At 41.0% G+C, this 24,270-nt stretch overlaps 1 protein-coding gene across 1 annotated transcript in view; it reads left to right on the top strand.

Moving 5' to 3' along the window:
• The window catches only part of PDZRN4 (PDZ domain containing ring finger 4), a 103,827-nt gene extending 100,280 nt beyond the window's left edge, over window positions 1–3,547 (top strand). Inside the window, exon 8 of the mRNA XM_010180979.1 lies at window positions 1,520–3,547. Coding sequence (XP_010179281.1) covers window positions 1,520–3,046 — 1,527 coding nt within the window. The 3' untranslated portion in view covers window positions 3,047–3,547. The remainder of the gene's footprint in view (window positions 1–1,519) is intronic.
• Window positions 3,548–24,270: the final 20,723 nt, after the last annotated feature.

Genomic DNA, 24,270 nt, shown 5'->3' with positions numbered 1-24,270 from the left:
TTCATTGTGCATTTTGTTATCAGCTGCATGTTGTATGTGCAAAATGAGTGTAAATTGTATGCTACAATTTTAAAGTTTTAAATTTTAAAGTTAAAGTTTTAAATTTTAAGTTTTTCTTTGCAGGTCTTGTCTAACAATAAATTGCTAAATCAGAATTCTCCTGGTGTTGTGTTTCTTTCAATATTTATTCTATTCCACTATTACATTGCATTTGAGGGGTATAAGTTACTTTTGTTTTTCTGAGACTAGGCCATTATTTTCTCCTAACAATTGAAGAAAGGAATCCAGCTGAAGGGAGTGTGAATGTGAGGTGCACATGAAGAGAAGAGAAAAGAGGTGATAGGAGGTGCATTTTCATCCTGTTTTACTCTCTGTCAAAGTAGAGAAAAAGAGAATTATGACAGGGGCCTCTTTGAGTGCAAGGTGCCTTTTTTCTTTCTTTATTATTACTAACATTATACATAATTATGCAATTATACCTCCTAAAAGAGATACGGCATTTGGTTGGTAGTATGTACACTTAGATACTTGGCCAACAGGCCATATAAATTACACTCGTTATGATTGCTCTGTAAGGGGAATAGAGAGAAATTCTTTGCCTATCCAGTTTGAAAAATAAAAGGTGTCTACCTCTTCAGAGAGGTATTATCTCACATTCTTTGAGAATATAAATAGGTTAGGTACAATGAGTGGAGTGTGAATTTAAAAACAACAGCCTAAAAGCTTGACATTATGTCCATGGCAAGCACTCAATGTTGTTCTACGCTTAATGATAGAAGGCTGTTTTTATTTCTAAGGAACAGAAACTATAAATAGGCAACAAAAAGGGTCTCCAGGGATGCAACAGAGAAAGGTCTAATTGAGCAAAATCGTAGAATCAAGATGAACAGTCTTTCAGAAAAAGACTGCTGAAAACACGAAGTGTGAGAGAGGGCCGTGGAGGGTGTAGTGGCACAGGCCAGTCCCTGCAGGCTTCAACCCTGCCCATCTCCATGGAGCAAACAAGGAGTTCACTGAGTTCACTGGCCTAAAAAAAATAAGTCCCACTGATAAAAGTAGTCTTTTTGCATCCTCTTAGATTGTACTAGGCATTGTTTGATTGGCTGCTTGCTCTATTTTTCTGAAGGGATACAAGTACTCAAGCTTTTTCCCAAGTTTGAGAAGATTTCAGCTCCATCGGTCTCTGGCCATAGTCCAGAATCAAAAACAGTGCACCATCTGGTGATCATTATTTTTAAGCTCTGCAAAGAGATGGCATAGCTAGAGAGGGAAATATTTCTTTCCGGAGTTTAGAAGATATGTCACTAGTGCTGTAATTAATCTGCTTCACTCGGTATGGCCACTGCAGCATGACTCCCAGAAATGTTTAAAAGCTATGAGCAGTAGGACTGCTGTTTAGTGACCTGTTTTAATTCGGCTTAAATCAGATCCCAGCTGTTTAAGCAAAACAGAGCTGGAAAATATTCTCATGTTTTATAGTCTGCATTTGATAATCATTTTGATTTGCTCATTTTTTCAGCCAAAGAAACATGAAGAGGAGGATGGCACTACAGACACTGCAACCTCATCATCCAACAACCATGAGAAAGACAGTGGGGTGGGACCTACAGATGAAAGTCTGCGTAATGACGAGAGCTCAGAGCAAGAAAATGTACTTGAGGAGCAGAGCAATGCTACCCTGCAGAGCAAACGGCAGCTGGGCCACAGCCAAGATACATTAGGAAGTGTTGAGCTCCAGTGCAATGAAAGCTTTGTGTCTGGGGAATACATTGAATCTGATTTCATAGGAAACCCCGAGGAGGAATGTGAAAGGTTTCGGCAGCTGTTGGCACTGAAGTGCAAGATTCGAAACCATGGGGAGTATGACCTGTATTACTCGAGCAGCACAATAGGGTGCAACAGAAGAGAGCAAGATGGAGTGGAGCACGAGCTGCAGCTACTCAATGAGGAACTGAGGAACATTGAACTAGAATGTCAGAATATCATGCAAGCTCACCGGCTCCAAAAGGTGAGGGATCAGTATGAAGACATTTGGGCTTTACATGATGAAGGGTTTAGGAATTATAACACCAGTATAGATGTACAGAGAGGCAAACTGGATGACATCATGGAGCACCCTGAGAAGTCTGACAAGGACAGCTCCAGTGCCTACAACACGGCCGAAAGTTGCAGAAGCACTCCACTGACAGTGGAGCGATCCCCTGATAACTCTCTCCAGAGGATGATCAGCATCACCAACAGGAAAAACCTGAGGAGCACAATCGTGGCTAATCAGTCATCCTCAGCACAAAGCAACAGAGAGACAACCTCAGCCAAAACCAAACCCACTGAGCAAAACAGTGCTGCCGAGGACACGGTGCTGGCATCAGAAAGCAGCAGATTCACCGACACGGAGAAGCAGAGCGGCGAGCACATTCCCTACCTGTCTCCATATCACAGCTCTTCTTACAGGTATGGGAATATCCCTGCTCATGCAAAGCATTATCAAAGCTACATGCAGCTGATCCAGCAGAAGTCTGCAGTGGAGTATGCTCAAAGCCAGCTCAGCCTGGTGAGCATGTGCAAAGACTCGCAGAAGTGTGCGGAGCCCAAGATGGAATGGAAAGTGAAAATAAGAAGTGATGGGACGAGGTACATCACAAAGAGACCAGTTCGAGACAGGATCCTGAAGGAACGTGCCTTAAAAATTAAAGAGGAGCGCAGTGGGATGACGACAGATGATGATACAATGAGTGAGATGAAGATGGGTCGTTACTGGAGCAAAGAAGAGCGGAAGCAGCATTTGGTGCGAGCTAAGGAGCAGAGGAGGCGGCGGGAGTTCATGATGAGAAGCAGGCTGGAGTGTCTTAAGGAAAGTCCGCAGAGTGGTAGCGAGGGCAAAAAGGAAATTAACATTATTGAACTGAGTCACAAAAAGATGATGAAAAAGAGAAACAAGAAAATCTTGGACAACTGGATGACAATCCAAGAACTGATGACACACGGTGCTAAATCTCCAGATGGCACAAGAGTGCACAATGCCTTTTTATCAGTTACAACTGTATGAACGCAACTTCTTTCAGAGAGTATACTACCAGTTTAGGTAGAGTACGATTGCCTCGTTCAATGTGGCATTTTTATATATTTTGTGACTGTTTATAGTTTGACCTTTTTTGTAAGCAAAATTACCTGGTAGTTTTCCATTTGTTTTTCATATAACAGTACCTTCTTTATCTGGCAGTCTTTCTTTATCCTGCAATATATTCATATTATTCATTTGTAGAAAAAAAAAGAAAAAGAAAAGCAAAACAAAAAAAGTGGAGAAGCCAATTAATTTCTTAAACTAGTACATAGTCTGTAAGTTAAGATCTGGATTTATTTCTCTAGTTTTCTTTTTTCTACTTTAGTAACAATACAGTACCAAAACAAAATGCTTTATACTGTATCCTTGGCTTAACAAGTTCTAAAGTTTTACATCTTAGATTGCAACTGTTTATAATTCATATGCCACATCCCATCATATAGATAAGAGTGACATTTTTCCAACTACACATTGTACAGTACATTTAATCTGTAAATTGCAATTGTATTTGTCCAAGTAAAGTGTAGGTGGACAATTCTCCTGTGTAATGTAGTGGCATTGGTCATGTAGCTGGGCAGTATGTGATAATTGTGAAGATGAAAGAGAAATAAATTATTGCTTATCTTTAAGAAAAAAAAAGTCAAGAGTTCTTTGATTTAGATGGAGCATTTGCATTTAAAGGATGTATCATTTCACTATGCATGATATTTACAGCATATAGAGATTTCAAGAGCATGTGACACAATTTCATAGACGAGTTCTTACGAATTAGCTTTTCATTTTCCAAAACTCATAGGAATGAGTGGGTCTTTTTGGCTTTTTCTTACTTGCTTGAGTAATTGATTGAGTGATTGAGTTGATTGAGTGATTCAGTGATATATTACGGTGTTGTATGCTGTCAGGTTATACTGTGGGTCCTTTCCCTGGCTGAGCTTTCTATTTGTTCTGCACATACAAAACATAAACGGAGTACCTGCCTAACTTTGAGCCAAATCTTGTGCAAGAAAAACTAGCAGTGGCTGTCACTGACATTTTCATAGAAGATGAGTTAAGGAAAAATGGAGAATGAAAAGCAACTAAATGAGTTAAGGGTTTAACTTTATTTTTGAGGAGCATACAAGTCTTTTAGAAGAGCCCCAGTGGGAGCTGGCTGGGGCTGAGGAGCAAGGGCAACTTCTGAGCTGCTGCTGGCAGCCCAGTGAGCTACAGCAAGCTGAAATGACTAGTTTGGGGCAGTCAGCAGGATTGAAGACTTTGCCTAATAGCCCCATTTTCGTTGTCCCTGCGGATTACTCACAGCAGTTCCTAACTGATGGAAGTGCTTTTCATAGCAGGATTAGGTTCTGAAGTCACTTGGCATCAGACTTTAAAAGATATGCTTGAAGATGAAGAAAGGCACATTACAGTATTTCCAAATTAACTAATCGGTCATTTGTTTTCTAACCACCTTTGACACCAGTAGGCGTTGCTAGTGTTCTCTGCATCTCCAGGCATGTAAATATCACAAGAACACCGCTCCCACATGCTTAGGAAAATTATGCCACTGACAGTTCACAGTTTGATAATCAGAACATTCTCCCCACTAGACTTGGGGAAACATCATGCTAAATCCTCACTAAACATACAGCTGTTCCTGCACAATGAAAAGTACTTCCACTGTTTCCTGTTAAATTAGAAAAAAGTGTGGAATCCAAGGTCAGAAAGGATCAGGGGGTGGTACAGTATTGCTTCAAGGGACTGTTACCAGATTGTCAATCCAGCTGAAATTGTCTTTGACCAACCGAAGTCATCTAGAAAGGTACACATTCTTCTTCTGGAGGCAGCAAAGCACAGAGATCTGGCTGTTTCCCTCACTGCATTCCGGTGATCACACTCGTTAAAACAGGTCTCATTTCTAATCAGAGTTCAGCTGCCATCAGCTCCAGATAATAGCTACTTTTGCACCCGTCCCTGAGACAGTACTTACTATTTTCTTCCCATTATTAAAGCATGACTCAGAGCTCCTCTCAAACTATTACAAGACCCAAATTCAGAGAACAATGTGAGTCTTGAGAAAATGTAATATCATTATTTCATCACTGAGAAATAAAAGTAGGAAAATCCTTGTCTAATTAGAGAAAAGACCTAAATTATGTGGGAGGAGGGGAGCTAAGTAATAAAGAACAATTAAAGAAATAAAAAATATTTATAGTGACTATATATTAATAGGCTGTAAATTGAAATGTATCCAAATCTGAGGAGATCTGTCAAAATCTAGTGAGAAAGAGAAGACTGAGAGGTGATAAAGCAGTGCTGCTGGTGGCACATCATGGCATGGTTTCTAGCTCAGCATGCACCTGCCAGAGCCCAGCCACCTTTGCCCTCCTTCTTCAGCTGCTGGCACATCCCTGCCCAGTCCTTAATCCTGGGCTTTTCTACCAGCCCATGGTTTCCTCTCCTTTCTTCGTAACTATGGTTATTAACTGACATTTCTTTTCTTCCCTAAGCTGTCTTTAGGAGAAGAAGTGTTGTGTTGTGCCCTGATGAAATTCCTCAACCATTTCTGCTAGTGTGGATAATAAACGCATAACCGCAGAGTGAGGCTGCAGGGTAGCCCAGGATGGTGGTGCAGAGGGGCTGAATGGCAGGCAAGTGTTTCACTGCTCACTGCTCTCGGTTTCTCTGCAGGGCAGGACTTGGCATCACACTCCATCATCCCAGCAGTTCTTTATCAGTGAAATCCAAGGCTGACATCCCACATGCTGTTTATTCCTGCATATACTTTTTTCCAAATGACATAATTTTTAATGAGGAAAATAACATTTTAGCACCAAGGCAAATTAAAAGAGACGAAACAAAGTACATTTTGTGTTGTCATAAACTAAAGAAAAAAGACTTATCTGAACTATTTTTTTTCATATGGAGGAACATAAAAATAAAAGTGCTTTCCAACTGGAACAAGACCAGATCTTGCTTAAGAGGGTTTCTTGCAACTCTGAGATAAAGAGAAAAAGACGAGGAAGAAGAGCTGCAGAGATGTATTATCATGTCCACATCACAGCTGGGGAAGAAGTTAATGTACCACTCATCCTTCCCCCAACCCTGGCATCCAGCTGGGACCAGTGGCAGGTAATTTATCCTATGAAGCAAGCAAGATGGCCTTGTGAAAAGAGTTATCTTGTGTCAATTAACAACTGTATTGCCAGCTGATTTAGGTGCATTGCTTACCATAAGTAAGGTTAAAGTCTATGGGACCCCTGGATCTTCCTTTGCAACACAAGTATCCTTAAAGGGAGAATTATATTTTTTGTATGATCATGGCAGTAAACTAAACCTACTGCATCAGAATATTATGTTTTTCAAAAGAAGGACACTGATAACACTATCTGAATTGAAAGAAAGCAGTCAGAGATGACATCTAGTCTGTGCTTGATGCATTGCCCTGTAAGAGGTCTACAAGGATTTTGAAACAGATGAGACAGCAACTTCAGCACTACATTTTCTGAATTTGTTGGATTGAAATTATTCATTAATATCATGATGCCTGACTTCTCCCTTTTTTTAAAATTATTTAACTAATGTTCATTTCCAATCCCTATTTTGGTACAAATTATAGAGCAGGACCCTTCATGCATGACATGGCTTCAGTGGTAAAATACTTCCTGACTCAAGGCTGGAATTACTCCAGGTTTTGTTTTACTTGAACTCTTAACCTTCAAGCTGCTAATCACAAACATGCATGTGCTAAGTGCTCTATTAATATCCATTTTATGGAAGTACTGCTTTTTCAGAGCATTAAATGCTCTTGAGGAGCCAGGATAAAATGAATGTGATTGGGGACTGGCATTTGGGTAAAGGAAAACAGAGCAGCTGTCGTAAACCTGGTGGTGTTACTCTGAGAGAGACCGGTTGGCCTATGCTGGTGGAGGAGAAAGGATGTTGCAGAGGGATCATGAACACATTTTTTTTCTTTTGCTCTGAAGCACGTTTCCTTGTTTAAAGAAGAGCTTTCTCCTTGGATGGCTGTTGCTGCATTTGTGAGGCTAAGCACTTTGCTCCACTTTTTACTTACAGATAACTGCATCATGTAAAGATTTTGCCTAGGTTTTCAAATGTTATTAATCTTGCCCTAATGTCGACTCCTGTGAAGCTGATGCTTTGGAGGGCATCTATGAGACAAAGTACAACTAATTAGTCTGTCTCATGCTGATATTCCCTGCTGAAAGCTGCTTTGTTCAGTAAAGGTACAAAGATGCCCCAAAACAGTATCCTCTGTTATTCCAAAATCCAGAAGTGAGAGTGTCGTCCAGGAGATCAGGGGTGTCCCAGCATGATGTGATCTGGAATATACTCGAGGATGAGGAAAGGCCATCAGCAGTGTTTCACTGAGAAAGTGTGTGCCTCCTCCCACTCCAGACTAGTTCATGATGTAGATATGAGCTTCTAACTTTTCCTTTTTGCATTTGGATTTTAAATTTGGGTTAAAATTTGAATTTCCTGGCTCTGTAAACTCATGTTGCACTTTTAAGTCCTTTCTTCCTGTCTGTCTTGTCTATCTTTCTCTCTTTCTTTCTTTTTCGTTCCATCTCTCTCATTTCCTCTTTCTTTTAGAAGCAAGACTTTTCTGAACTTGTAATAAATATTGGAGGAGGAATTTCACTAAAAGAAGGATTTATTTTTTTTCTCACAGATCAACACAAATAGAAACCCTTGTCTGACTGTCACTGTGGGTTTCCATCTCTGGTCAGTTTTAGGTGACTTGATTCATTTGGTCCATTTCCTATGCTCATTCTGCTGAAGTGCTGCAAATGTCTTTGGTGACGTCTCTTTACAGAGTACAGTTTTAAGCTCTGGAGAAAAGGAAGACCCTTTAAAACATTTGTTCCCTTGTTTGTGAGACACACAGTAACACACACAGTCTGTATTAACCCAAATGCTTTTATAATGAAGAGACTTGCCACAAACAGTAAATTGTGTTAATCTATAGATGAATACACAACTTTCTGTTGAATTTCAAGGGCCTCCATTGCCCAAAACTAAAATTGAGAAGTAAGACATTGGTTCTACTCTTATATATTTTAAATAATTCAGTCCCTATTTTTTCTGCTCTTAGACTGATGCTAAAGCAGATTAGAAAAGTCTGTTTTGGCCTAGGAACAGAACAGTAACCTTCAAATATTGCAACAGTGTCATATGTCAGTCATTTATTGTGATTGGGTGTTGGTCATCAAACCTCATAGCTTTAATTCTTTGTCTTACTTCACTAGGAAACATTTGTAGTGCAATAAGCATTGGACATGCTGTAGTATTTTTTCTTCCAATACATTCCCAAAAGTGTTTCACTTCTTGCTGAGTGCTAGGAGGAAATCAAAGCTGACTTCTGGCCTCAGTGACAACAAAATTCTGAGCACAGATAATTTTAAATATGAAGTGAATATAGGAAACTCTCATCTTGACAGTGGATAAGAAGCCAAAAGAAGAAAATTAAAATTGCATGAATGAAAGATGAAAAGGTTGAAGTCACTGTTTTGACTACTGGACCTTGCAGAAAAGATATTTGAAGAAAGAATGCAAGTTAAGCGAGCGAGTATCACATAAAATATACCACAGATCAAAATATTACTTTTTTTGCACTTCAAAGGCAACCCTCTTATTTTCATAGGTTATTTAACCCCACTGGCAATCTCTGCAATGCATAAATATTTCTGATGGCATGCAAAGTGTCCTCTTAATGGTGTATAGACACTATATAGTGAGCAGGTTGAACAGTATAAATATTCATGTCAACAAAGATGAAGTCAAACTCTTGACTTGGCATTATAACAAAATTAAAATATAAAAAGTATATTCTGTTTTGTTGCTTCCTTTTCCTCCCCAGCTTTGGCACCTGGCTGTATGGCCAGGGTAAAGAAATGCCTCTGGAAGATTGTGTTTTGGTTCAGGTACCAGGAATTCAAATGAAAGCTCCTCAGACTCGACAGTTTAATTTACTTCTCTTAAGCTCTTTAATACCAAACTTATCAGTTCTCTCTGTTAGGCATTAACTTGTTAAATGAGTCTTAATTATACATAAGCAGATGGAGATTTGAATTAAAATTACCTTACACTTGAGTGGCTTTAGTTCATTATAACATATCTTCCTCTTAATCATTTAGGCAGGCTCATCATCTTTCATATAGAAAGTTATTAAAGTATTCCAATTTCCATATTTCTTCAGATACATCCACTATTAAATGGCACGTAATACGCATTAGTTGGCGACTTATACCACGCAATAGTTAGTGAATTATTCATGTCAGTAACAATTTTTATACTTTTATGTCATGTGTATAATTTTATTTTAAAGGGTTTATATTTACAGAATATCTCATATTTTACCTCATCTCAGTTTTCTGTGCAAGGTTAAATGCCTCCCAGTTTTGCTGATGTGAAAAGGAGTAACATCCACTCTAGTTTTTCCACTTCTGTTAACTGAGGGATGGAAGTGGATCCAAAGTGCTCCCACTTCCAAAGAAGTGGATGTTTACTGGGGGCCTTGGAAAGATTTGAGAAGGAGATAAAATTTGTAAAGGAAATCACAGTTACTCTCCTTTTCTTTTATCTTGCTTTAGCACTGCCATAATCTCTGGATTTTTCCAACACCAAGTACATGCTCCTCAGGATTTGCCTGTTCTTCGTAATTTAAAAAAAGGCTAAAAGGAGAAAATTATTGGAAGCTTTTACAGGCTTCAGTGGACATCAAGTCACCTAACTTTAACGGCCTCAAAGTTGGGATACTAGTTAAATTAGTCATCTAGGTTAGGAGTTTAAATTAGCTCCTGTAATACAGAGGAGACAACTCCAAAAGACAGATTATTTTCCTCTTTAGGAAAGATCATCCCTTCTTTAGGAAAGATGTCCTATGGAGGATACTTATTCTCCTAATTCAGACTGGGCCTCAATTTTTTACTTAGCTTTAGCTGAGTGAGAAAAGTCTGTCTTAAAATATGTTAATGCCTTTCAAAAAGGGGATGGACAGCAGGTAACTGGGTATGAAAAACATTTTTTTCCTGTGTTTAAGGACTCTTGAATGCATGTGCTGAGAGAGTCATGTGTCTCTTTTAGACAGAGAGCAACACCAAGAGATTTAATCAGCCTCTGCTGTGTACCTCCTGGGTAAAATCAAGAAAGAATTGGACAAAAAGTGACATTTTAGTTCCAGTAAGCAATTTACAGCCATGTACAAAGGAAAGACCAGTGGGACTTATCAGAGACAGAAGCATCCAATATTCCCTGCTAAAGGTGGCAGACTATCCTTGGCATCCCTTTAGCTATGTTAACCAGGTATCTTCAGTGTCAAATAATGGGTCTGTAATACAGAAATAACTGTGTTAGCTGGATGATGGAGAATGACAGCTCATCCAAAAGATTGACTCTTCACTGGCTAGCACTGCAGGCATCATCAAGCAAAGGGACAGGTCTATGAGAGGCTTTTGAAGAAATAGTGTACTGCCATTCACATGGGCGTGTTTAGAAGGAAAATGGACTCGCTGCATCCTGGGAGCCTCAACAAGATGCTTGGACTACATTGCCAGTTTCAGTCCTCAGCTTCTCTGGAAGCCTTGGTGCACTTTAGGATGTGGATTTAACATGGTTGGTCTCAATGAATTCCAGTCCTGCTTCCTTGACAAAGAGACGCTGCTGCTTGACTTACAGTGGGGCTATGAGGAAAAACATCTAAGCTTGTGAGGTCCTGAGGAGTTGTGGATCTTACCTAAGGGCAATCTGTGTATTCAGTGTGAGGAGTTTCCTGTACTTGTCATTAAAAACTGCAAAACCTAGCTTGAATACACAGCTTATTTGAATTTTCTGTTTTCTTCACTTCCCCACAAGAACTCTAAGTATTAGCGGTATACAGGTGAACAGAAAAGCTTAAATGAGTTGTGAAATTAAATGCTTCTCCACTGAGATGCAAGTTCTCTAAATAATAAGCTGAAAGTGACCTGTAGTCTTCATTACCAACTCATCTGGTAAGATCCAGTCATGTTCTTTTGAGGCATTTCAGAAAATTTTATGAAAAAAGTAAGTGAAACGTTGCAAAAGGGCTGGGTTTCCTCTCCTGAAGAGCAGTGTATGTGTGTGTATGTGTGAACATGCATATGTGTGTATTTGGGGTGGGGTAGGGGTGTAATCTCAGGAAGAAAGTGCTACAGAGGCCAAGTGAAGCAGTTTCTGCTTATTTACCGAAGATCAGGCCAAGGATGTGCTAAAGTTCAGTGCATCATGTTCTGCACATGTGTTTTTCTCAGTAAAAAGCCATAAAACTATAAACCTCTCTACAAAGTGTGCCTGAGTGTCTGGTTGCTGACACTCGTCACGTCTCTAAAGAGTTCATGTTACACATCTGAAGGTCTGAAAGAGGGTGTGTTTAAGTAACTCTTTAAAATCATTAATGCTTCTGGTGGCTGTTGCTGTAAGGCCCTATTTTCCTGAAGATTCCTTCTGTCTAAACACAAAAGCTTGTGTTCAAATAAGTCAAACAAGAAAAATGTAGTGAACTCTGATGTAACCAGTTTAGGAAGCTCAAGATAGGTCTGTAATCCTTGTTTTGCAGTGTGGCCAAAAGGTGGTTCCCCTGTTGCTTTGCATAGCCGGTCTCAATTATTTATGTCTGTGCTGTACACAGTGATATGTATGTGTGCTATTAGGATTTTGGGGGACATTCCTCAGGTTGGGGTGCCCATGTATGGGCCTTGCAAAGAGCTGGTCTGTGGTAGGACAGAAATTTTTGAGAACTATGCAGCACAAGTATTCAGCAGGATGCCACAGCACAGAGCTGTTCAGTTATGAACATGGCAGTGAAACAGAATTGAAAGACAAAACTCCTGATGAACATGGCCTAAGAGCTTTTGATGTGTGACAGCCATGCAGAGACAGGGAAAGCCCAAGGAATACTAAGGTGAGGGCATGAAGAGTAAGGAGATGCATGGATGCGGAGGGGCAGCGGTTGCTGTGGTGGCCTTTCTCCCTCACAGTTATGCTGAAGAATAAACATGGTGCAGCATCTTGCCACTGGAGGATGGGAGCAGTAACTAGAACTTACATATGAAGAAGGTGATTTCTTGTACCCTTTGCCACAAAGTTGGCCTGTGCCTATGAAAATGCCAGGTTTGTACCTGCACAGAAGCTGAGCTGCTATCATTATGAAGCTAATGATAGCACAGACTCACAACTCCCTGCATAGACTTACAACCACATCAGCTCCTCACCATGCCATAGTGGGACCTACTGTAGCTGCAGTATAGTTTTCTGCTGATGAGAAAATGCTTTTGATGATAGCAAAATGCTGGGGAATATGAAAGCACACTGAAGACCCTGTGACGCTTGCACTGAGGAGGCTTTTAATTCAGATAGGGTATTCTGTGCCCGGTTAATGTTGTGGACTTTGTTAGACACAATAACTAATGGATGAATTGATTGAGTTCAAACCTAACACTCTGAAACCTGATAGTTTTGGCTAGCTAGCTGTCACTCCTTCAGGTTATGCAAACCACATGCTTCTGACAAAATGACTGCCTGCTATGTGGATCTAAGTCTGTGCTTAAACAAGTACAGAATTTTGTTACCTTCTTAAATATACTCAAGGAAAAAACTTAACAGTAGTGCAATCTGGCTTTTCAACCACTAATAGAGAGAAAAAAGTAAGCTTGCTTATTGTGCATGGTCTAGACAATGTTTAGATGTAAAATGTCAAAGATAAAGCCTATCACATATCCTATAAATACACTGCCTTTATGGCCACTGGCAAAAATGTTATTAAGGCAAAATAAGCTCCTTGACCCAAACCTCTGTACAATATGGAGAGGGGTGTTACTGTATTTATTTATACTCTCCTTGATGGGTGAACCATCAAGGACACAATAGTCCAGGGAAGAGGAGAGAAGAGGCTGCCCACAGAGAGGGAGAATCTTTTCATTAGCCCATTGACAACGCAGCAGAACTAGGGACAAAAGGTCTCCCCTGCTTGTAGAGGAAGACCAGTGAGGCTGGCTGTGTGCGTTTTGTCATCCAGTCACACTCCTACATCGATGCATGGACCTCTATAGGTCCACTGGATTTGGACTCAACAGAGCAACATGGTCAGCAACCAGGCAGGGAGAGCTCAACTAGATTTGTGACTCTGTGGGAATACAGCGATAGGAGCCATATAATTTCCTGAGGTGGTTCCCCCTCTCCATCCTCTGTTTAACCTCTTCATTCAAAATGACCAATATGGTAGGGTGCACCCTCAGTAAGTTTGAAAGGATACAAGTGGTTGACACACCAGCTGGTTCTGCTACCATTCCTGGACCTGGACAGGCTGGAGAAACAGGCTAACAGACATGTCCTGAAGGTCAGCAAAGGGATGTGCCAAGCCCTGCACCTGGGAAGGAATAACCCCATGCATCAGTATATGCTGGGGTCCAACTGGCTGGAAAACAGCTTTGCTGCAAAGCACCTGGGTTACCTGGTGGACACCAAGTTGAACACGAGCCAGCAATGTGCCCTGATCACGTCAGTGGAGCGTGCTCTGTCCAGTCCTGGGCTCCCCCACACAAGACAGACATGGACATACTGAACTGGGTTCAGTGAAGAGTCACAAATGTGATTAAGTTACTGGAGTACCGGTCAGAAGAGGACAGGTTGAGACAGCTGTGATGATATAGCCTGGGCAGAGAAGGCTCACGGGGTTGTAATCAATGTGTATAAATCACTAATGGAGGAGTAAGGAAGACAGAGCTAGACTTCCCTCAGTGAGGCTCAGCAAAAGAAGAACAGGCGGTGACCAGAAATTGAAATACAGGAAAATCTGTTTAAATTTAAAAAAAGCTTTTTATGATGTGAGTAGTCAAACACTGACACAAGTTGCCCAGAGAAGCTGGGGAGTGTACAGCCTTGGTGATATTCAAAATCTGACTGAACACATCCCTGCTCTATCTGACCCCATTTTGAGCACGTTGTTGGACTAGGTGATCTCCAGAGGTGCCTTCCAACCTTAGTGATTCTGTGATTCTGTGATCAATGCTAAATGACAAGCATAAAGCTTGTGAGTGCAGGAGAAGCCAATGAGAGCAGATCGGTCCTGTGGGCTGGATAAGTCAAGTGCTTTGGCTCCTGATCGCAGCTCACAGACACAGAGCACTTGGCACATTTTACGTATGAAATCCAGTCTATTCCTTTCAAATTATGAAAATCAGCAGCATTCTAAAGGATGCCAGGAGCACCATTCCAGAGCATGTGACCTCACTGACAAGCAAAGTCCATCATCTATCAGTCCACTTCTCCACGAAGGCAGATGGATTAAGTGCCCAAACTCGCAGCCCTGCATTTTGTGGAACAAAACAATGCATTTTCAGTGATTGGTTTGTTGTTTTTTTTTCCCCACAGGCAACCTGCAACCAGCATGTGAATGTAATGTTAACTTCTAATTGCATCATATTAACAGTTTGACATTGCATCTTACTAATACTTGTTTTTCCAGGATATAGTGTAGAAATATAATCATATTACCATGCTGAAAGCAAACACAAAGGTGGTATAAATTGTTAATGCAATCTTCTTTTAAGCAGCTTGTTTGAACAGAGCATTGGTGTGTGAGAAAACGCCAGCCTTTCAGTCTTTTCAAATAGTGCAGTGCTTGCAGTCCACTGCAGAATAAATGTATACATTCAGCTCAAGGTAACAGATGTTCATTTGCTCTATGTTCCCATGAGTGCCCAATCTTTTGTCTGCATTCTGCTACCATTTGTCTGAGACCCACCTGTGAGCCAGCACAGCAGTTTCTTAGACAGGAGGTTCCCTTGCTGACATGTCTTATACAGAAATGGTGTATTTTGTTGACGTATATTCCTGTAAGTTTTTCTCTGTTTTTCCTTACTACGAGTAGAACCATTAATTCTTCTGACTTGCATCATCAGATTGAAAATGGCAGCCTCCATACAGAAATGCTGCAAAGCTGTTTGGCTTCTTCTGACTCTGAAGATCAGCCTTTAAACCAACTAATTAAGTTTTCTTCTTGCTGCCATTGAAAGCCTCAGTCAGATATAATTAAAACTGAGCAGCAGATGACAGCGGTGACATTTGTCAGAATCATCCAGTAGTTCAAATACCAGTTCTGACAGAAATGTCAGACTGATAACACTCCCATCTTCCCCATGCATGCCAGGAAAAGCAGGAAGAACTTTTATTATAAATGCCTGTCTGATAACCTTTATGAATCCCAGAACACCAAACACTATACACAAAATTTCATTATCCTAAGAGAGTATGCTTATTTCCCATGAAGTAAACCCTGCAGTTCTTTGAGTTTCCTTGTAGTGTCTGTGCCTTTTGGGACACCCTTTCAGAAATTCAAAGAGGGAAAAAACCCTGATCCTGAAGTATAGGTGATTCCAGCCTTGCAGACAGCTAAGCTGGAAGAGATTCCTTAGAGAGCTAATGAGCTGAAAACAAATCATTCCTCATATAGAAAGGGTAAAGCCATAACATGGCCTCTGTAAGCTATCCTTGAGCTGTACGGAAAGGTGAGAAGACAGAGTCCCTTCCATACAGAGTTTAAATTGTTCATAGAATCATAGAATGGTTTGGGCTGGAAGGGACCTTAAAGCTCATCCAGTCCAACCCCCTGCCATGGGCAAGGGACCCCTCCCACTAGACCAGGTTGCTCAAAGCCCTGTCCAACCTGGCCTTGAACACCTCCAGGGAGGGGGCAACCACAACTTCCCCGGACAAGCTGTCCCAGTGACTCACCACCCTCACAGTAAAGAACTTATTCCCAAGGTCTAATCTAGACCTACCCTCTTCCAGTCCAAAGCCATTACCCCTCATCCTATTGCTACGTGCCCTTGTAAACGGTCCCTCCCCAGCTTTCCTCTAGGCCCCCTTTAAGTACCGGAAGGCTGGTATAAGGTCTCACTAGTGCTTTCTCTTTCCAAGCTAAACAACCCCAACTGTCTCAGCCTTGCGTCATAGGAAAGACACTCCAGCCCTCTGATAATCTTTGTGGCTCTCCTCTGGACCTGCTCCAAAAGGCCCATGTCCTTCTTGTGCTGGGGGCCCCGGAGCTGGATGCAGGTGGGGTCTTACAAAAGCAGAGTAGAGGGGCAGAATCACTTCCCTCTACCTGCTGCTCTCAGCACAGTTATTCCTAAAGATCACAGAACAGCAAAGTAAACAACAGAGACAGCTGAGAACAAATGAATAGGGAAAAATTACTTTTGAAACATTTTGAGATTACATTTGCTGAAGCTACATATGCAGGTTTTCCCTATTTTGTCTCATCAGTTTTACCAGTACATTTTTAACACGCTCTTCTTGCCACTCTGTCTTTCTTGCTTGAGTGTTTGGGCATTTTCTTTTTTTTTTTTTTCTTTTTTCTTTGTTTGGTTGGTTGGTTTTTGGTTTGGTTTGGTTTGGTTTGGTTTGGTTTGGTTTGGTTTGGTTTGGTTTAACTGAACTGATAGCAAAAAGGAGAACATGTCAGAAAGGGAATCAGTGGCACTTTGAAGCAGCAGTAGTGCCGATGTCTCTAAGTCTCTTGGCTCTACTCTTGCCTGTAGCAATTATGTGTTGTCTGCATGTTGGCCAGAAAGCAGCCCTCATCACAAGGCAAATTGATGGGAAGGGACCTGCCAGTTGTGCCTTTCTGGCAATCTTCTGGCCATAGTCAGACCTGATGCCATGTTCTGCCTCAGCTGTCCTGACAGATTTTCCTGCTGTGGATGTGCAAATATTTATATTCCATTGCTTTTTTGTGTGGCTGGTGAGCAGGTTCCCATCCCGTATACTCACAGGGATACCTATTTTGCATTATTACCTTAGCTTTGTAGTAGTTTAGGTTTGCAGATGACGGTCTGTGATCTGTTCAGGATCAGTGTTTCTCTTCTGCTGTCAATCTCAGCAGACCACACCACACTGTACTGTGCACTGAATGCAATGGCACCATGCTCTCTCTGAGCTCTTTCCTTTATAGTAAGCATCAAAGAACATTTACACTTTCCTTCCTTTTGACCTTTATTAGATAAATAAGTACCTTAATAGGGATGTTTCGAGATGAGAGCACTAAGTCTGGAAGGATTCTAATCTGGGATGTAAATGTCTCAGAGATCACCCTTAGTATTTGTGGCAGAACTGCATAGAAATTAACATATTACAACAGATTGTGTCAGGCTGGATTGCAAACTTTTCTGAAGCAGAGTGAGTAGAAAGGTCACATTCCTCATCAGCTCATATATCAGGCAGCATAAGGGTATCCAAAGAGGTTAAATTCTTCTTCCAGGAAATAAAATCAGAGTTTCCCATTTTCAAGTCCCAGCTGTGCCTCTGAATTTCCATTTACTTCAAGCAAGGCAGCTAGCTTCATTATATAGGCATATTATTTTGGTTTCAGAAAGGATCCTTGTTTAAATTATAACATGCCATTAGCAAAGGTCCTTTTGTGGTGACTGCAGTTAATACAAAGTTCTTTCCATCTTGCTCACCTACACGAGTGCATATTGTGTCCTTTGTATTCTGTCAACTGGAGGACCTGTAGGATGATCTTCTGCCCTCAAAACTGATTTAACACCTTTTGCTATTATGCAAATAAAATGGGAAAAATAGTTTCCTGATTTCTTTTGATAGGCTGAAGCTGGCGGCTCAGGACTGCTTACTCAGGTCGCAGCATATAATAGGAAATGCCTACACATTGGTGTCTGTCAAGCCACACAATAGGAGAGCATCGAGTGCTGTGGCACCCGTCCCCATTCAAAGCCTGGATAATGACATTGCAGCTCAAGTGGAAGGGTGAGCTTGCCCCAGCTTCATGCTTCAGCGTGCTATTGAAGTGACAGGCTATTTTCCATTGGCGGTATGAAAGTCTTTTTATTTTATTAATCCTCTTGTTGAGGAACAAAACTGGAGTTTTTTTCTTCTGTTAAACACTGCTGCAAAATCTCACAACTCCCGGTGACTTTGTCTGGGCCCACAGTGCCTTTGGGCAAGCCAGTTAAATACATCAGCTCTGCTTCCCTTGTGCCTGCCTTTGCCTTTGCACTCCTGGGCCAGTGAGCAGTGGCAGCAAGCCGAAAATGTCAGGCCACTGTTTTGGAGATGCAACCTACTTCTGTGGAAGGAGAGACGGCCGGCTTAAACGTGTGGCAGGGAGAGGACACGCACAAATATCTGCCACGTGTCACAGCACGGTGAACAATGTTAGGCTATCACCAAAAAGCCAGTGAGTTCTTTTCAGAAGATATTTACACCTTAGGACATGTCCCATAGAACTACAGTTCAGTCCTAGATAAAATGCTGCATTTTAATATTTTTTTTCCTCTTCATTTAATTTTGTCTCTATTCCTTTTTTTTTCTTTTTTTTTCTTTTTTTTTACAAAAGCATGCTGTCTTTCAATTAACATAGTAATGACCTATTGTCACCTGTTACCATGCTAATCCTGAGCTGGTGTGAAATTACTTTATAATAAACACTATGGAGTTCTGACTTTCAATTAATTTTTCACATGCTGTGCTAAATCAGATTAACTGTACCCCACCCTTTTGACCACAGACATAATTCCTTCCTTATAATGAAAAAGAGGATTAATTTATATGAAGCATATCTATACACATTTGCAAATAAATGTAAAGATAGACTTTGTACCATATTTGCATTGCTCGCTGTGTCAGGTTGAATGCAGACTTTCTAAGATTATTAATTTTTGTGTTCACTGGGGTGGTGAAGGATATTGCTGGGTTTTTATTATTATTATTTTCACTAAATGTCTACAACTAAGAATGAGTAAAGAAATGGAGTACTAAGAGATTGGTACCTTCCACAGGGAATTATGCATAATGCTGTACAGCATTATAATGAACTGAAAAAAATGTAAACACTGCAAAATTAACCTGATCACCATTAATTTACTAAATTGCCTGTCATCCTTCTTGGATGTACATATTTACAACCTGACTCAATATAATAAATGCAGCTGTTTGGTCTTTTTCAGAGTAATTAGCTCTATGAAGTTGGTCAATAGCTTGAGCAAAGTCTTTCAAACACTGTATACCAGTATGGGGAAGCCGTATAAGGCAAATTTAAAAAAACATCTTCATCCTCAGAGCAGAAAAAGCTTCCAAAAACTTTCTGGGTTTGGTGACTTCAAAGGTGCAATAGACTAACACCTGCTATGCCATTTAATAATAAAGAAAATAATATAAATCTAAAGTTGATGGTTGGTGTTTCTCCATGTATTCTTTTTCTCTGTATAGCTTAGATTTGAAGCCAGAAGGTACAGAATCATTGCAGATATGAATTTTCTCCTTGGAAAAGTAAAAAAGACTAGAATGGAGTATTGCTGCAAGCCCTGAAGCCTACATCTGTCTCAGCTATTTGCTCCTTTGTTTCAATTCAGTATGCTTACCTGATCCAAAATCTGAAGATTTTCAGCCAGTTACTTAAAGCAATTTAGCTCCTAGAGAACTGTATGGGCAAACTGTCTGGCCAAACCCTATTGCAATCAGTTTTGAGTTTTCAGCTTCCTGTGCTGAGCTAGAGAGTTTGGAGCTAAGCTGGAGTACCCCTCAGCCCACTGGAGCACTCTCTGTGGACCTGCTGGCTCCTCGTGTCTAACTAAATGTGCCAGAGCAGCACCAGGGCTATGAACCAGCAGGTTCAGATCTACCTCCCACTCACAAGTCTTCATTTCTGGAGCAGCCCATGGACCACTTTTTGCTGATCCAGCAAGTGATTTACTTCAGGCAGACAGGATCATCTCAGAGAGTTTTTCCAAGAAAGGCTCCAGGCTCACCCACTGCAGGAGCAGATGGGTTTTACAGATTGTCCAAACTGTGTTTGAAAAAGGTGGCCACTGTGAAAGAAAGCACAGCCTTGCCACTGTGGATTGAGCTCAGCAGCCATGGCTCCTGCTCAGAGAGTGGGAACCTTGGCTGTTAGGCTATTACCAGGCATCCCAGTCCTAAGAAATGTAGAAAAAGCATGTCTGACTCTTCTTTGGAATAGAACCTGATTTAAATGTGAGAAATGCTTTTTAGTATATTTTAGACTTACAAGAACAAGACTAGCTGAGATTAAAGACATTTTCATTTGTGTTTACTGTTGCTTCTTTGAAATATCAGCACTGTTGTGCACAAGGAAAAAGCTATCATATATTCAGTGTTTATTGGCTTAATACTGACATTTCAAAGCACCCTTTTTTATTGCTTTTCTTATACTATTTGTGAAATCCAAGTGTACAATAATAAAACAGGAAAGAATAGGCCTACCTAGAGGGATAAGAAACAGAAAAATGACCTGCAGGATGCGAGAGCTGGGTATTCTTGTCACTGTGGTGCAGGTTGTACCAATAAAGTGAGTGTACTGCTATTAGCATTTGGAGTAATGCATTCCAGGAACAACAAAGTGAGCTAAACCTAGTTAGATCAGGTCAAACAAGCACAGTATCCACAAAGGGATTAAGGTGGTCAGAAGAGACATCAAATTATTTTTTCATTTTTCCTTAGGACTTACTATTGCATGTCTGTAATGAAAGGTCTTATCTCTGCCTTTTATTATGTAGCTTTTTAACTGTACATATGATATAACTTGGACTGATTCCAGCTTTGTTATTGAAAATCTGCTTTCAAATGCAAAAATAAAAACACAGAAGTAATAGCCATTACTTTCTGCATAATGACAGTACTAAATGATTGAATCATTAATAGCTTTTTTCATTTGATTATTTCAAAATGTTTTACCAAATGTCCATAAAAACTTCACCATTACCATCACTTCCACGCAGCTGAAGCTAGTGTATCACTGCATATATAAACTGATTACAAGCCTTAGACACATTACTATAATCTGTCACACACACGTATTTCTTTCAACCATCTTCTTTGCTTTGAAGGAAGCAAAGAGAGGAGAGATCACATAAAATGTTCCTGTCATTATTGCCTGGAGAGGAGCAATGCCTTCAGCTACCCAATTATGGTATTCCAGTCAGCAAAGCTCACTCCAGTTTCCTCATCAGATGTTAAAGTATTGACAGCTCCTGTCTACTCATGCACTGCAAATCAACATGTACAAAAAGTAAATTGGGATATAACAAAAGTCCCTCCACCATGCAAAATAAGTTACCAGCTCTCTTCTCTCATTGTATCGCCCTTCTGCTTTAGTAGAAATAGGATATTAATGGAGGGGAAGGCATGTAAAAGTAAGACTGCATTTCATTTTGAAGGGGTTTATGAGTGCTGATGATCTTCCTTCCTATGGCTGCTTACTTTCTGTCTTTGATCATGTGATATGACACGGTGGAGAGTGGTGATCCAGGAGCTGCGGTGCTCAGCATCAGGCAGAAGAGATGACAGATGGTGAGATCTGCATTCCACCATGCCACATTCATCTCCATAAGAGGGGGAAGCTGCCTAAAGTACATATGGGCTCTTTTGACCCACGAGGAATATCATCAAGTCACCTTATCCACCAGAGACTACTGCAGATTTATATTTGCTGTGGGCAGATTTATGTTTGCTGTAGTTCCTGCACCTGCCTGGCTCTGGGCTCTGCTCTGTCCCTTTCTGAGTCATGCTCCAGGCAGAGAGATGAGGGCACATAACAGAGGAATTGTCTTCTAGCCATTCAGCTGCTGTGGACAAAGGTGCAAAGAGAGGGTAGGGGGGACAAACCCTGAAGTTGAGTAAAAGAATTTAAAAATACAGAGACATCAGTAATTTAGCTAGAGTGTTGGGAGGGGGAAAGAGAAAGAATTGTACTTTTAGAGAGGATGGGGTCATGAGTTTTGCTGATAACAGGTAAAGACATGTTTCTGAGTTTCAAATGTCATGCCATGCTGCTCTGGGCAATAGGGTAATGTGAAGCATCACTACCGCTCACATGAAAATGTCCAATGTAACCTAAAAATAACCTTCAAACTGTAGGAGAGGAGAAAGTATGGAAGCATCTCCTTCAATAGTCCTCAACTGCAATTTGTAGAATTGATGAAATAAGAGAAAGATACCATTGAACATTCTCCTAGTGGATGTTGTATTGTTGGAGCAAATCAAATTTTCACTGAGAGTACACAAGTGAGGGAAGAACTGGCTGAACACAGGATCCTTACCCAGATATCCACAGAGAGGTAAGTTTGTCATAAATTCCAGTGAATATAAAAACATCCTTCCAAACCAGGAGTTGCTGTCAGATGATGCACCTCAACAACTGGAGAATCAGTTCATTATAAGCTGTAGAAAATGAATGTGTTTTCTCCTCTTCAGCTCAACACCCAGGACAGACATAATTCAATAGGCAATTTTTGTGCTCAGGACAATTGAATATAAAAGAGCTATTTCACTGACATCATAGATGAAGAAGAGCACAGGGGAACAGGTATCTTAAATGAGTTCAAGAAGTAGGTCATTAACATGAAAGTAATGATGATAGAATTTGTTTCTGCAACAGCAGATGGAAGCACAGGTATAACTGGATCCAAAGCTTCATTGCTTATAATCATCAGTGAGCACTCTGTGGAAATGTGAATAACTTTAAACATTATGGGAGCAGTGGTAAAAAAAAAACCCAACTTCTGTTAACTCCATTTGAGCCAGAGGCCTTTGTGTTTCAAAGGCTGCTTGATTAATCTGCTGCAGCTTGTAATGATCTAATTTTGCACACTGAGATGAATGAGATGTATGAGCAAAGGTATGGTTTTGCTGAGGCTTTTCCTCTGTTCAAGATCAGAAGATTTCAAATCAGGAAATGAAAAATCTCTTATGATCCTTCTGAAAATAAGAGTTTACTCTTCTTTTCTAATTTCTGAGTGACTTAGCTACAAGGCAAATGAACATAAAAGCTACCAGAAGATGGGAGAACATTACTGAGATGCTTTGTGCAGTGAGTTAGTTCAAAGTTGACTAAGCGAGTAACTCAGAAAGAAAATACTACAGTGTTTCATGGCTGTGTAAGAAACCTTGGAAGACTGTGAAGACAAAAGATAAATGGAAACACCAAGAGGAATCGTAACTTTCACACAGACTGGTAGGATGGCCCTGTCTCTGACTCTCCTTCAGGCTGGCTGCAGTATGGGTGGCCATGCAAGAGCAGAAGAGCTGGAGAAGCAGCGAGCAAGCAGGAGCCTCACTCAGTCCCACTTGTCTTTTGTAACACCAGAGCTACACTGTTTTGTGGCAAAGCTCAAGTGGCAGGAGATAGCTCTGGACTGCAAGTCTCTGTCTCAGACATGTAACTCAGGTCTACAGGAAAGCATCAGTGTTTCAGGGGGACAGGGTTTGCAAAAAGGCTGCCTCCCCAGCATTTCCCATTTATGTACTATCACCAGCTGTCCTGGTCACCACGAACAGTTTAACTGTCCAACTCACTCCACTCAGTGGAGAAGGAGCTTATGTGCCTGACACATTGCTGTGGCTTCAGAGAGCTGCGCCTTAGCTTTTACACTCTGCACATCTCAGTGCTGACATACCTGAGACATTTCCCCAGGTGAGCCTGGCCTGGGGGCAAGGAGCTTCACTGCTGTAGAAGATTCACTGGTGACACCTGTGGTGGAGCCTTCCTGAGGCCAAGGAGTGCTCTAGAGATTCTGCTACACAGCGTTTTACTACAGCCCATGACCTCAGCTGGGGCATCTGAGTAACTGAGATAATTAATTGCACCTCCAAGAACAAGGTAAGTTTTGCCAGAACCAGGTCATAAAGAAGATGCCCTTCTTGCCCTTCAAAGGCCAAAGAAGTCTAGGTAATCAACTCAGGTAGCTCACGATGTGATGTTATCGTCTAACACATTGGCAGGGTTTGAGCTTCTACTCCGTAAAAGTTCAAATGCTCTGATTTAGGTTCAATAGGGGAGCCAGGGTGGGAAGTTGGGAATTGTGTCCCAGGTACCATTGTGGAGCAGAGAACAGACCCATATAACTCAGTGGCATCTTGCGTTTTGTTTTCCCATACTTTCTCAGTGATATCAGTGGAGGTCAAAAAGGCTCTGGGAGGTCAGTTTGCCTGAGGCGCAGCTTTGCTACAAATGAATCTCCTTTATGGCCTTTATGGTGAGATAAACTGCTGCAGATGGAAACACATCAACAAGCCCTTCCTTCTTGAGCAGGACCTGCTGCATGGATTTCCTGACTTCTGCTTTGCTCTTCTGCACTGGAAAGCTGCCTTTCTTCAGGAATGGTTTTCTTGAAGAAAACCTTTTAGGGAATAACTCAGCATTTTCAACCAAGTTGAGG

This window comes from Mesitornis unicolor, unplaced genomic scaffold, assembly GCF_000695765.1.
Source record: "Mesitornis unicolor isolate BGI_N332 unplaced genomic scaffold, ASM69576v1 scaffold12243, whole genome shotgun sequence".
NCBI lineage: Eukaryota > Metazoa > Chordata > Aves > Mesitornithiformes > Mesitornithidae > Mesitornis > Mesitornis unicolor.
Note: the sequence above shows the minus strand (reverse complement) of the source record. Positions and strands in the feature narration are given on the sequence as shown.